Here is a 15,648-nt window from a genome sequence, read left to right as displayed (position 1 = left end):
AATCAGACACAGCTGCCACAATTATCAAAAGCTTAAATTACTACAAATTCAAAATCTCAATGGGATTATCCTGGATAGAAGGTTAAATAAAATGTAAACAAAATCTAATTTCATATCGTTCGAAGCTCAATTAAAAAAATCAAAAAATCAAAAAGGTTTTAGACTCATTTAAAATGAGTCACCTGACGGCTAATTAAAATACTATCATATTTTTTTCCAGCAGCTCTTCACATTTTCTTTGGGAAGACAAATCCATGGAAATGCTAATGATTAAAAAAGAAACAAAAAAAGACAAGACTTTTGTGGGGGGGGTGACAGACCAAATGAGTCATGGAAATTGTGCATTTCTCATCCTAAATCATAGCCTCTCTCTCTCTTCGCCCCCCCCCCTCCCTGTGGCCATTACAAAGGCGTATTATTGATTAATATAGCCCAGCGGAGGCCAGGCAGATGGTGACACAAGAGCGCCTTCATAAAGCCCATGTCGAGGAGATAATATCTGAAAAGCTTGAACAGTGGGCGAGTATTTAGGCGCTTCTCTTCTTGTACGCTGTGTGAGCCAAACCCATGACAGTGAGATAAAAATAAGACGCCATGCGTCCGCTTAGCAGGCCCCGTGTTACTTCAACGTCGGCGAACACTGTTGTGGTCTCTGCTGGCGCAAAGGGGCTGAATCTCATAATATCCTCCATCACGCCCACAAAACAAACAAAAAACTAATAGATATGATCACGCCTGACGTTATCATTACCTTCGCATTGAAAATGCGGAAGGTTATTTCTTGATCGCCGTGTATTTATTTATTTATTTGTATGCGTGTTACTCGCATAACTCAAAAAGTATTAAACCGAATCGCATGAAATTTGGTGGGATGATTGGTTATTATCTGGGGACCATTTGTTTAGATTTTGGGATCGATCGGGTCAAAGGTCAAGGTCATGAAAGGGTCAAAATCTTTTTACCAATTTCTATCCAATTGGCATGCAACTGATGCCAAAATGTGGCGAAGGTATGCACTCTACCGAGTGCCCGTTCTAGTTTCGAATTGTTTAGCAGTTAGTGCCTTGCTCGCAGGACGGCTGAGGTTGCCACCGGATCCATTTGTTTAGCTGCCAGGTGGCGAGTTGGTTCGTTTGCCTGGCATAAGGTTACTCCGTCAGGGTTTTCCGCAAGTGTCTCGCAGGTCCGGTGTTATGTCAGCGAGACAAGAGGGTTAACCCCGAAGCGAGCGGCAACAATAGCCCGGGATTACGTAAAGGCGAGTCTAACCTTTCGCTATGAGGTGACAAGCCAGTCCTCCATCAAAAAAACTAAATGTTCTCAGTGGACGGACCGAAAAGCATCTCTGTTTGTGTCTTGTTGCCATATATAGATACCAATATACCTGCCATGCTAACATGGAATCTAACCCGCACGCCACCTTATGGGACAGTTTTCAGTACTGGAACAAAGTTATTACAATCGTGCATTTCGGGTACATTTTTCCACTAGTCGCGGTGCATTTTATGACAATAAATCTCAAACTGCCCGCATTGAAATTCCTGGGGTCATGGGAGTCAGCTGGTGGGACAGGTTGTGTGTGGTATTGTCTTTAAATCCGAACCAGATTCGTACCGAGAAAAAAAATTATAGCGGTGGGTCAAAAATGCCGTATGTCGCTAATCCGTAACTAATCCGTCGACACTCGTCAAATTCTAAACAATGGGAGACGGGCTGGAAGCGGGCGCTAACTAGAGCAATGCTTCACGCACACACACACACACACACACAGCAAGCGCTGCGCAACTGCTCACCTGGTCGGGTTGACGCAGAGCCGAGGGCGGTGGGGGTGGGCCAGCTTCCCCCTGGGTGCCTTTGCGTGCAAACGTGCATAACTTTCAGCCTTCTTCACGACTACAGCGCACAGTACTCCCGGCCCATTTGTAACCAAACATCCTCAAGAAACGCCCACCATGACAGGAACGCACGCCCTCCTGCTGCGTGTCGACAGAGGGGAAGAACATGCGGCTGAAGCTGCACGGGAACCCTTTTCCTGCCCTATCTTACCATTCTGCTCAGAGCCGAAGCAACAGCTCCCTGACTTGAGCAGCCTCAGATCTCAGTAATCCAGCGCTGTTACACAAGAGAGGGGGCGGGAGGGAGATATAGAGATGTAAGGCCTAGAGAGAGGGGTGGGGGGGGGGGGGTGCTTGTCAAAGTGCTCCTGGGTTAGATAGAGCGCGAGACTGAGACAGTAAGAGAGAAGACAGAAGCGTGTGTGTGTGGGGGGGCCTTTTAATCTGGGATTTAAACGAGTGCGAGCGGGCCCCGATACCAGCACCTGATACCGGCACCCGTCAGTGCCGTAATTTCCACACCCCGGTAGGGTTGGGTACCGAAACCCGGTGCCAATATGGTACCGGTTCCAATACAACCGGTATTACCCGGATCGAAACGCAACGCACATTTCGGTGCTTCTTTCCGGTGCCTGAGCCGATTGAAATTGAAAAAAACTATTGTTGTGAACTTCTCTGGTGACTCCGCCCTGTCAGCAGGTTACGATAGCCTCTCATATTTAAGTTTGACAGCGGAGGCTGCGCCGTGTGTGACTAGTGACTGAACCCGTGTCGAGCACACCAGCGTCAGGCTGGGCGCGACGGGGAGGCCGTCACCGGTCCCCCTGAACACGTGGAGACCGATGATGACGAGCAGCCTGAACTCAGATTAGTACCGTAACGTTGATTGCAAGTCTTGCATTCATAAAAGTAGCCCAAGAAATAATAAATTAGCCATTATAACCATGTTTAAGCTAGCTCGTAGCTAGCGCTAGCTACGAGCATGACAGTCTGCTAGCAGATGTGTTGGTGTACAGCGGTCCCGGCTGTATACCCGGTGTTACCGGGAATATAATGACGGAGGAATAAAGACCGGGGGGCGTCACTTTGTTTCAGTGTAACTCTCGCTGTCAGAAGCAAAACTTTATTTGTCACGTGTCATCTTCAGTACCTCTGATTGGTTGTTCTCTGCCCATCAAAACAGTGACAGGATTAACCCTATAAGGGCTGCACATGACAATACATATCACCTCATATCATGGAGAACATATATTGTGTTTGTTAACAGTCTAATATCCGTTGTGTGTCGGTGCTCCATGATAACGGCTTCTACAGGGAATCTGGCCAAAGAGGTTTTTAATGTCCTCATTGTGCATTAAAAAAAAAAAAGTATCGGTTCAGGCACCGTTTAGGCACCGGTATCGTTTTAAAAGTACCGGTTTAGCACCGGAATCGGAAAAAACCCAAACGATACCCATCCCTACACCCCGGACGTATGTGACGGGGCCGCTGGGCAGACTGGCCGGCCCCCGCTCACCTCCTGCCCCTCCACCTCATCCGCACCCTTTGGCGACCGTCTGGTGGCTCAGCTCCAAAGCCCACTCGCCCTGTGATCCGAGAGCGAACAGAGCTTTCCCTCTGGCTGCGGCGGACGGGGCCAGCTCGCGAGGTCCCCGCTATCTTGTCGGAGGCTAAACGCAACAGCTGCGCCGCCTGTGCCTGGAGATTACACTTTATCGTGGCGTGGTTACACCGGATAATAGTTAGCCCCGACCAGGGCTAAATCACCTGCTCAATCCAGACAATTCAGCAGTGTGCCATGATGAGGCTATTCATTTTGCAGCTTGCAGACGAGTTGGAATAGCAATGCAGAGCCAAAGCATGGCAGTGTTAGACTGCAGTGTAATCGTCCCAACAACCTCACAACGACCACAAAGGCGGACCTATCTGAGAGGACAGGTAGTTTGATTGGACCACTTTTTTTTAGTAGATTTTTTTGAAAATAAATGTAAAAAGGGCAGATCAAACAATTACATATTATTTTGAAATTATGAAACCCGCATTCTCAAAATGTCACTGAAGAAATTCAGGCTGCACGGTGCTGCTCGGTAGTTTCCACACGGAAATACTTTTTTGAGAGATTTCGCCGTTATCAAACTATTACCTGTGGATCTGGGCGTCTTTGTCGTCACGGCGCAGGATCGGAATGCGTTCCCCCCGTTTGACGATAAACCTTTTAGGCCATCGCTTATGGAGAACTTAAAATGACTTAAGTATAAATAAATAAATAAATGCATGAATAAATACAAGAATAAATAAATAAATGACAGGAATGTAGAAATATATTTATTTAATGATGTTCTGTTGAGTTATAACTTAGATTTATTCATTCCTGTATTTATTTATGAATTCATACATTTATTTAAGCATTTATTTAAACATTTATTTAAGCATCTATTTATTTATTCCTGTATTTATACATTTATTTAAGCATTTGTTTATTTCTATATTTATTCATGTATTTATTTATTTATTTATAATTAAGTCATTTTAAGTCCTCCATAATCGCGGACTTAAGAAAGTCTCGATAGAACCCGACGTGGTGGTTGCGAGCCGGCGATGTAGACTTTGCGAGTGTTCGGGGTGCCGCTATCGATGAATAAATACAAGAATAAATAAATAAATGACAGTAATGTAGAAATATATTTATTTAATGATGTTCTGTTGAGTTATAACTTATATTTATTCATTCCTGTATTTATTTATTCATACATTTAAGCATTTATTTAAGCATCTATTTATTTATTCCTGTATTTATTTATTTATACATTTATTTAAGCATCTATTTATTTATTCCTGTATTTATTTATTTATACATTTATTTATTTATTTCGATATTTATTCATGTATTTATTTATTTATACTGAAGTAATTTTAAGTCCTCCATAATCGCGGACTTAAGAAAGTCTCGGTAGAACCCGACGTGGTGGTTGCGAGCCGGCGATGTAGACTTTGCGAGCGTTCGGGGCGCCGCTATCGATGAACAAGTTTGTGCGGAGCCTTTTGGATCCAACTGAAACGGTTTCTGTGTAGTACTGTGAAGTCACTGTCCATTGGGTGACGTCTTGAACACAGGCCGGAACAGCATGCCCGCCCCACAGAACCACGTCCATATCCTCCCTCCCCTCCCCAGATCATGACTGAAGGAGCCAGCGTGACTCAGGGCTTTCCAAGAATAGGATTCCCTTTGACAACCAACAGGCATCTCGCCTCTTTGGCAGTGAGGGAGACAGAGAAAAGAGAGAGTGATTCAGAGAGAGAGAGAGAGAGAGAGAGAGAGACAAAAGAGATTTCAACCAGCTGGGTTTTCCTCCGAGACGTCCAGAGTGTCTCAGGCAGCTGGGGAGACGCATGCGAGGCCTTTGGGCTGGTCGAGGGGAGACGGGGCCCGGTGTGCATCCAGCCACCGCTCCGGCCTCTTACATAACGGCCTCGCGTTCACTATAGACCCGGTGGGCTATTTAAAGCGCGTCCATCTGGGCCTCGGTGCACCAAAAGGTGAAATACTTAGAAGCCGCCATGCGGCGTGGAAGCCTGCGCTCGGGCTATATCGGTCGTAGACGAGCGCCCGGGGTGTGGATTTTGGTAATGTCTCGGATATTTTTAGCCCAGCTGATGATGGTATTTACATGAGGTGCAAAACTCGCAACACCCCCCCCCCCCCCAGCACCACCCCCTTCCTGCATTAGGGAGGCGGTCGGCTCAGTGGAATTGGCTCAGTCGATTGACTGAGGCAATCCCGGTGCAAGGTTTCTCATCCAAATCACACACACCTTCTCATCCAAATCACACACACACACACACACACACACACCTTTTAAAAAGCACTTTAGGCTCGTGCGCATGTGGATTCTCCGAATGCGCCGTCCTCATTGTTTCGTGTCTGAATGAAAATGCAGAAGCACGTATATCTGGAGGAACAGTCGGGTCGGAGCGCTCCTGGAAACGTCGGCGGGCGCTATCTTATTCCTCCACATGGGCTGTTTTTTTCCTGTTAGCTTATCGACGCAACTGACTCACCGCTCGCTCTCGGCTGCTCCAAATGAGTTGCAGTGACAGATTTGTGTGTGTGTGTGTGGGGGGGGGGGGGGAATCTCCTCTTAAAAACCAAAAGAGGAGAACGTTTTGTAACAGAGACGTGAAGTGCCTCTGACTGTACCGAGCGCATCGCCGCGCTCACTCGTTGAAACAAACCAATGGGCAACAATCGGAATGAGCACGAATTTGGGAAACTCCAGCCCCCCCCCCCGACCGCCCATTCGGTCACGATGACCCACAAAACCCTTCACCGAACCGGGGAGTCCGAGTGATGATGTCATCACCATGGAGAGACAGAGAGCCCCCCCCCCCCCCCCCATCCGGTCAAGACGGCAAGCACAGAAGTAGCTTTTAATAGCCTTGTCCCAGTTTATGGAAAGGTCCCTTTATGTAGTTTAGTTTAGTTTATTAAGGATCCCCATTAGTCTAGTGGAGACTATTCTTCCTGGGGTCCAGGCAAAAAAACATTACAATACAATACAAATACATAAAATGCAGTACAGCATGATCAATTATCACAAAAACACTTAGACTTAGAAAACAACATTTACATTAAAAGTAAAATAATAATACCCAAATACCTTAAATAACTAAAATAAAAACCTAATCTACTATAATTTCCTTTCCGATTATTGCTGCCCTAAGTTTCCTTTTGAAATCACCTTTATGTCCCAGCCAATCAGTCGACATCCGTATATATTTCACCATTTGCATCCTGCAAAAAGGGCACAACAGTCGCCCTGCGCTACGCCACACATCTGCGGTCTTTTCCACCCCCATCGCCTGGGAGGCCGTTTGTATCGACTAGAAACTCCCCGAATTGCCGACACTGCGTCTTTCTCGAGTCCACGACAGCCGTGAAACGGTCAGAAGACGAGCCGACGGCTCGAGTCAACGTTTCAGAGGTCACCTTGCGCAGAAAATCGGCGCCAGGAGAACAGTCGTCGCACGTGTTGGCGACGACTAAAGCACCCAAAGTCTGTGTTCACATGCAGCGCCAAAGAACCAAAACAAACATGTTGATGGACTCTAACTTTAATATCGGCTTACTGTGTCATGTAAACAGGGTTCTTACACATGTTGACCAATGGATTTCCAGGACTTTAAACCAAATTTCCATGACCAAACTGAACTCTCGGTGTTTACATGAACATTTTTGAAAATGTAGTATTCAAACAATGAGAATTACAAAGTATACTATACACCTTAAATGAAACAAATTACATTATCCCGACCGCTTCCTGAGCTCCTGTTGCTATGGCCAGCGAACTTTCCACTTATGGTGCGTTCACTTGCAACGAGAAAAAATTATAATTGCGCAGATAGTATGAGAGCGTATGCCGGCTTAGATTTTGAGTGTTTTCCTTTCAAAAACATATTAATTATTTCAAACTCGGCGTAAATGAACATGTGATTATAACACATTTCCATGACTTTTCCAAAACTTTTATGATTTAAGTTTTTTCCATGACTTTTCCAGGCCTGGAAATGACCATTTTAAAATGCCATGACCATTCCAGGTTTTCCATGACCGTACGAACCCTGTGTAAACCCTGAAGGAAAGCTGACATTAATGTGAATCAATCATGATAAATACTGATATTTACGAGGACACACAGTGCATGCCTACCACTCGTGTTCACGGTATTCAGCAGAGCAGACCTTCAGCTCAGCTGGTCAATGTTTCAGGGAGACCTACAAATCATTACTGGTCCCCAGGTGTGCATGTGGTTAATAATATGTAGGAGTGAGGAATATGCACACAATGATGAATGATGTATAGATTATACATTTATAACTATACTATTATTGTATAGTTTTTAAGTGATTGTTTTTAAGCTTCGGTAACTTATTTCATTCACAATACATTATGTGGAGACATGGGACTGTGTTGGGGGGGGGGGGGGGGGGGGGTTAAGGTTATTACTTAACCTTCCTGTTATACCTTCAAATGTACTAACATCTTTTACCTCTTTTGACCACAGCAATTAAAACCTCCAGAAAATGATTAGAATTAATATTGTTTCCCAAGTTTGAGCGTCAGGTACATGTCACTTTTTGTTTGTTTGTTGACTACCTAAACAGCCCTTTGAAATAAATAATAAGGTTGATATTTACCTTCGCATTGAAAATGCCGGAAGGTTATGTTTTGATCGCCGTGTATTTATTTATTTATTTATTTGTATGCGTGTTATTCGCAAATCTAAAAAAGTATTGATTTGGTGGGATGATTGTTTATTATCCGGGGACCAGTTGACTAGATTTTGGGATCGATCGGGTCAAAGGTCAAGGTCAAAGGTCAAAATGTTCTTGAATCGCATGAAATTTGGTGGGATGATTGGTTATTATCCGGGGACCATTTGATTAGATTTTGGGATCAATCGGGTCAAAGGTCAAGGTCATGGAAAGGTCTAACTCTTTTTTTTACCATAGCACGATACATTTTTGTCCAATTGGCATGCAACTAATGCCAAAATGTTCATAATTCAATGCCCAATCTTGTGATATGCGAAGGTATGCGCTCTACCGAGTGCCCATTCTAGTTCTTATATGTTTTACACAGTGAAAAACAGCCTGGAGTCAAATTGACCCCAAAGAACACCGATGCGTACGAGTTGTGTACAGGACATTGAAAACATATCATCATGGGAATTTTATGTTTTCCCAGTTGTCCCCAATACATTTGGAAAAGTCATGAAATATGAAGCAAAAATAATGATGTCAATCATTTTAGAGACGTCAAACATTGAATGGGGTCAAATTGCCCCCAAAGGTAATAGGAGGGTTAGGTGCGCTTTTTATGAATGTATTATACATTTACTTTAACGTAATGGCCTTCTCTCTCTCTCTGATTCACAGGAAGCCATAAGCCAATGCCCTGCACTGGAGCATGCAGAGACACAAAGAGAGAAACAGGAAAAAAGAAAGAGCCCATTACACTAGATTAGGGAGGGAGACACAAAACGTGTGCGATGCATGAACATAATAAACAAGTCGGAGTTCACATTGCAAACTTCAAAAACAAAAACAAAACAAAAAGTCTGATTTGACCACAGCTCAGGAATAAATCACTGATAAAGAATAACGTTGCATCCGCACACAGAGCAAATGTAAAAACTAAAATATAAATATAACAAGCATGAAAAACAGCCTGACGTGGATTTGATATTCCACTCTTATTTCACTTTTGCAGCAGCTAGCACCAAAACACAGCGTTATATTTATCAACGCTTTCAACGTTGCCACTTTTTCGTTTCCACCACAGTTGCACAGTTATACATTTTGTGTTTAACCAACTAAATAATTAACACGACGGAACGAGCTATAAAGAGTATATTTGGGGAGAAACGTAGGATACGAGTTGTCAAGTGCGTGTGTCGCGGAGGTCCCGCGGCACGAACAAAGTTGAGGCGCCCCCTGTTTTCTTGGCTGGCGGCTCGAGCTCGGTTCTAGCTCTCACAATCTCCCGGCCGCTCGCGCGCAGCAGAGACCGTCCGGTATAAACCAGAGCGACTCATGACAGTTTTTAAAATAAGTCAAAGAAAGTCGACTTTACCTGCGAGATGTCATAGCAGTCTCGGAAAGCTGTCAAGTGTCCACAAACGTTCCCCTTTTTTTGTTTTTTGTGTGCCTCCGCCGAGTCGCTGCGAGGAGAGAGCGATCTGTTGAACAGTGCGCGTGCTGCTACGCGGAGCAATCCGACGCGACTTCCGGTTAGCACCTTCAAAACAAGAGCGCCTCGTCTCTCGGCTCATTTAAACGAGGTAGATTTGACCGCCCGTTATGAGACATTCTTGTTTATGTCACCTTCTTTTTTATATATTTGTATTCATATTGCCTGTACATGCATTCCGACTTCCGTCTCTCTTTTTTCCGATTTTTTATTTATTTAAGAAATATATTAGTAAACAAAACAAGAAAGTAATGATTAAATGCAGTTTTTGATTACAATATATTATATGTATATATATATATAGATATATATATATATATATATATTCAAACGTTTGAATAATTCCGAGGCTATCCAGTTTAGCCTCTTCCCTATATTGTCAAACGCGACGTTTGGACTTTTATTTTTGCACGACAAGCTTCTTTTCCTGTCCCGTTCAGACTCACCCTTGCTACCTTGATGCACCTTTAAAAACACTGAAAAAGTCCCTCACATTTCTAAGTCAATATCAGAGGCCTTATACACTTTTAATATAAGAGCCCTTTAAAAAAACACATGCTTAGATAGATCGTTAAATCCACCTCTCCGATTGGCTGCATCACAATTGAGGCCGAAAACAAGGCCACACCCTCTAAATAGCATACCTTACACTGGATGGCTGTTAATTATTGAAGGAGCTAAAATATACCAAAGCCATATCGTTGTAAGCTGCTCTCCATGCTGCAACGTAGAATAATGGACTTTGCTTAATGCTCAAAGTCAACTATGATTATATAGTTGCAAAAACATTACGTTTCTTTTGTATTTGCTATGATAATCTCGTTAACACTGAGAAATAAAGGCTGTCTCTCAGTATCATTCACAATTTGCCCATTGATTTATTTTATTCTCCCAATTAATGCAAGATTAAATAACTTGTAATTGTGCTATTGTAAAGCTCTGCTACTGTCCTCTGAAATATAAGGCAGGTCTCTATACCTCCTTCAGTGTTATACCCTCATGATTGGGAAAGTCTCCCGGGCACTGGAGTTGTGTGTGGTGTGGGAAAGAGTGGAGAGAGAGAGAGAGAGAGAGAGAGAGCATTGAGGTCACCAGCCTGCGGTTATCAGTGGAGGTTAATCTACTGGGGGATGGATGGGCTTATGCAATTGTCTGCGAGCTCACCGGCTTCACATCGATGGATTTGCTTTTTCCACTGTTTGACCCCAGAGCGCCTCTGCAGCCGCGCACGCCAAAAACCAAACGCCGAGATGATGGAGAGGGAGTTTCTTCTCTCCGCCGGCGCTTCCTGTTGCCAGAGTACAGACGTTTTCTTTCTCTCTGCCAGATGAAAGGGCGCTCCAGGCAGGATGTCAAGGTTTCAACGTACAGGGTTCATTGTTCGGGGGGGGGGCCTCATGAGCAGTTAAAAACAATGGCGGCGCACACCGGGGAGGGCATTAGTCTCCGATCGATACAAAGCAGAACATTGATGAGCAGGGTGAGAAGTGGCCGACTATTGGGAGAACGCTGAGTGCACATTAGGTGTTTACGACTAAGCGTGATTGATTCAAGACTGAGGCACTCGAAAGAACAAAGTCATTACCATTTATTTATCGGTTGGTTGAAATACCACTTTGAGTGGACGATGGGAAACTATTTCAGGGCCGAGCTGACAGGCCCCCAATTTGAGGAGATAACTTAGGGCCAATTGGCTCACTTTGGCTCCTGCACATGTTTGAGAAAATAAGGTCAACCGAGCTGTTTGTTTGTGTTGTTGTTGTTGTGTTCGGGAGTGGGATTCCGAGAAGTCGTGACCTTAAACATTGTAATTGTGGCCATTAAACATGGTCCCCTTTGACTGCAATGGAGAAATAATGCAATGAATTTAATCCCGAAGCTGTTGCTTGAGGTGAAGCGGCCTTTTGGGAACAGAGCGAAGCGACATCACCTCGAGGGGGACGCTGAGACCTTTACTTTGGTTTGGCCGAGTATTTCCAATGCATCACTTTATTTATTTGATTGTTCTGAATATATTATCCAAGTGTTCCACACACGTTTATTTGAAAAGACGACGCTGGCGCCACAGCAGTAAATATACTCATTTTCACCGCGTACAGAAATTAGACTAATTCCTTGATTTTTTTGTTTTATTTTTAACTAGATGAAAGATCAGTCCCCCCTGCAGACTGATGTCCTGTTGAGTCTGGGGGGGGGGGGGGGGGGGGGACGGACACAAATACTCAAGAGCACAAAGCCTGGTTTCCCCACCCAGGGGAATGTAAACCAGGATGTCCCATCTACCCCGAGGTGGCTGCTTCCTTCTTGGCGTTTGACCTTTGACCTCTTTTTGTTGTTGTTGTCTTGAGACTTGCAAATCGGCCCATCCACATTTGGAAGAAGAAGAAGAAAAAAAATCGAAAAAGTGAAAACAAAGAGGACTTATACTGAGAGCGACGCAGCTGGACAGCTGGGGCCTTGTCAGAGAGAAATAACTTTTATTACCGCGGGGACATGAAGCGCCGTGAGAGAGGAACTGTGTCTCACACGAGAAGAGGGGGTGAAACGCATCCAGGGTGAGTCTTTGTTTTACTTTGGTGCAGTAACCGTCTCAACATTTGATTTGGAAAAGCTCTCCGAGAAGTTCATGAAATGGATTTCTTTCTAAAAAAAAAAGAAAAGTCATAATTACTACTTCAACGCATGATGTCGCCGCCGACTCCGGCGTCCGTGTTTGGCTCAGGTTTGGTAGCTGCGGTGAAATTTCCTCCCGAGAGGCCCCTGCGTTCATTGCATAATTCATAACTCCACTTTGACCTTTGAGCAAACTCCCCAACGTGCGTGTTTATAAAAAAAAAACGACATCTTTTTCCGGCTGCCTCTGAAGCTCCTCCTCCTGCCGCAGCATCTCTCATCAAACATAGCTGAGCCCCGAGCAGCGATGTGTCCCGTATGTACACTACCGTTCAAAAGTTTGGGGTCACTTAGAAATGTCTTTATTTTTCAAAGAAAAGCACTGTTTTTTCAATAAAGATAACATTAATCAAAAATACACACTATACATTGTTAATGTGGTAAATGACTATTCTAGGTGGAAACGTCTGGTTTCTAATGAAATATCTCCAGAGGTGTATAGAGGCCCATTTCCATCAACTATCACTCCAGTGTTCTAATGGTACATTGTGTTTGCTAATCACCTTAGACGACTAATATCTGATTAGAAAACCCTTGTGCAATTATGTTAGCACAGCTGAAAACAGTTATGCTGGTGATATAAGCTATACAACTGGCCTTCCTTTGAGCTTGAAGTTTGAAGAACAAAATTAATACTTCAAATATTAATCATTATTTCTAACCTTGTCAATGTCTTGACTATATTTTCTATTAAATTTTCAATTCATTTGATAAATAAAAGTGAGTTTTCATGGAAGACACGAAATTGTCTGGATGACCCCAAACTTTTGAACGGTAGTGTAGTTTCAACAAAAAACACTTAAAATCAAACTACTTCCTGCTCATTAACTTTGTCCCACATGGGATTCAATTCAATTCAATTCAGTTTATTTGTATAGCCCAATTTCACAAATTACAAATTTGTCTCGGAGTGCTTTACAATCTGTACACATAGACATCCCTGCCCCAAAACCTCACATCGGACCAGGAAAAACTCCCAAATAACCCTTCAGGGGGAAAAAAAGGGAAGAAACCTGGAGGAGAGCAACAGAGGAGGATCCCTCTCCTAGGATGGACAGATGCAATAGATGTAATGTGTACAGAAGGACAGATTTAGAGTTAAAATACATTCAATGAATATGACAGAGTGTATGAATAGTTCATAGTAGGCATATTCCACGATGGAGACCTCCACGATCCATCAGGCAGATGGCGGTGGGGAGGAGGAGGGCGGAGTCTCAACAGGACAGTGGCGTAGTCATGAGCAGGAATTCCACGACCCAGACGATCCATCAGGCAGATAGGATCTATGCCGTCTCATAGGGTCCGATGACCCCATGAGACGTAAAGTCAAAAGGACTTCCGGGAGAAAGCAGAGTTAGTAACGTGTGATTGTGAGATGAAAATTCATCCTTAAGGAGAGGAAAAAGAGGAGATAGGTACTCAGTGCATCCTAAAACGTCCCCCGCAGCTATAAGCCTATAGCAGCATATCAAGGGGCTGGACCAGGGCAAACCTGATTCAGCCCTAACTATAAGCTCTGTCAAAGAGGAAGGTCTTAAGTCTACTCTTAAACGAGGTGACTGTGTCTGCCTCCCGGACTGAAATTGGAAGCTGGTTCCATAAAAGAGGAGCTTGATAACTAAAGGCTCTGGCTCCCATTCTACTTTTTAAGACTCTAGGAACTACAAGTAGTCCCGCATTTAGTGAGCGTAGCTCTCTAGTGGGGCAATATGGTACGACAAGCTCCTTAAGATATGATGGAGCATCACCAATCAAGGCTTTGTAGGTTAAGAGAAGAATTTTAAAAGTGATTCTTGATTTTACTGGGAGCCAGTGCAGAGCAGCTAGTGCAGGAGTGATGTGATCTCTTTTCTTAGTTTTAGTGAGAACACGAGCTGCAGCATTCTGGATCAACTGGAGAGACCTAAGAGATTTATTAGAGCAGCCTGCTAATAAGGAGTTGCAGTAATCCAGTCTCAAGTAACGAACGTGAACCAATTTTTCTGCATCTTATTGAGACAAGATGTGCCTGATTTTTGAAATATTACGTAGATGAAAGAATGCAGTCCTTGAGATTTGCTTTACGTGGGAGTTAAAGGACAAGTCCCGATCAAAGATAACGCCAAGATTCTTTACAGTGGTGTTGGATGCCAGGGCAATGCCGTCTACAGAATCCACATCACCAGATAATTGATCTCTGAGGTGCTCAGGGCCGATTAAAATTACTTCGGTTTTGTCTGAGTTTAACATCAAGAAGTTGCAGGTCATCCATGTTTTTATGTCTTTAAGACATGCTTGAATTTTACAGAGTTGGTTGCTCTCCTCTGGTTTTATCGATAAATATAGTTGAGTGTCATCTGCATAACAATGAAAGTTTATGGAGTGTTTCCTGATAATATTGCCCAAAGGAAGCATGTATAAGGTAAATAAAATTGGTCCAAGCACAGAACCTTGTGGAACTCCGTGATTAACGTTGGTGGTTATCGAGGCGTCATCGTTTACAAATACAAACTGAGATCGATCTGATAAATAGGATTTAAACCAAATTAGTGCCGTGCCTGAAATGCCAATCGACTGCTCCAGTCTCTGTAACAGGATGTCATGGTCAATGGTGTCGAATGCAGCACTAAGGTCTAACAAGATCCGTGGCTGAGTGATGCCACTTCCTTTACACCGTTTCAGGTAGTTTTAACAGAGTGCATGCGGCGTCCTTCTCGAGCAAGGAATACATTCATCTCATTCATATTTCACGTCTAATGAGTTGGGATGTACTGAATGATGGATGTGCACTGGTTGTTGTTGTTTTTATCTCTTGAATTCCAGGCTTTCAATTAGCAGGAGCTGGCACTCCGCAGACTGCTGAAGGTGATTTGAATAATAAGAAGTAAATTTCAGTCCGAAATATTGTTTTTTTGATGTGCTGAGACTTGAATTGAAAAAGTTTGTGTATTCTTCCCATCAGAAGGAGAGCGGAAGCATTTCTTGAATAGCTTTAAAAGGTGCAGTGGAGGGTTTATCCGTCCTGGGCTGCCGCAGGAACACAGTTAGTTCCAGGTGGGTTATACACTAAGGAAAACATAGTTATGAATATTTATATTGCATTACTGCTCGTAGATACCACACTTAAGTCTGAAGTTCACAGTGTGAATTCAAGTGTAGTTCATGGCTGTGATTTCAACTATCTGAACCTGGAGGTATGCAGTTTATCGTGGCCTCTTGTCATTTCACATTCTTCTCCAGCATGTTCGAAAGCTCCGGTGAAAAGCTGGGAAGCGGGCCTTGAGTAAAAAAACATTTTATGAACCACAATTTCCAAAATCAAGAATACAAATGTTAGGCTCAACTTTAAGCACTGCAGCTTAGTTTTGAGTCACTAGCACGTCCACCATCCTGAGTTCTACTCAAACC

The 15,648-nt window shown here is 43.7% G+C and overlaps 1 protein-coding gene across 2 annotated transcripts in view; it reads right to left on the bottom strand.

Annotated features, from left to right (window-relative positions):
* Positions 1 to 9,566, bottom strand: part of ptpn11b (protein tyrosine phosphatase non-receptor type 11b) — a 33,719-nt gene extending 24,153 nt beyond the window's left edge. For both annotated transcript variants that reach the window (XM_056422511.1, XM_056422512.1), the window contains exon 1: positions 9,469 to 9,566. In XM_056422511.1, the coding sequence (XP_056278486.1) occupies positions 9,469 to 9,482 (14 nt within the window). In that variant the 5' untranslated portion in view covers positions 9,483 to 9,566. The remainder of the gene's footprint in view (positions 1 to 9,468) is intronic.
* Between the last annotated feature and the right edge of the window lie 6,082 nt (positions 9,567 to 15,648).

Source organism: Pseudoliparis swirei, chromosome 9 (assembly GCF_029220125.1).
Source record: "Pseudoliparis swirei isolate HS2019 ecotype Mariana Trench chromosome 9, NWPU_hadal_v1, whole genome shotgun sequence".
NCBI classification, from domain to species: Eukaryota; Metazoa; Chordata; class Actinopteri; order Perciformes; family Liparidae; genus Pseudoliparis; species Pseudoliparis swirei.
Note: the sequence above shows the minus strand (reverse complement) of the source record. Positions and strands in the feature narration are given on the sequence as shown.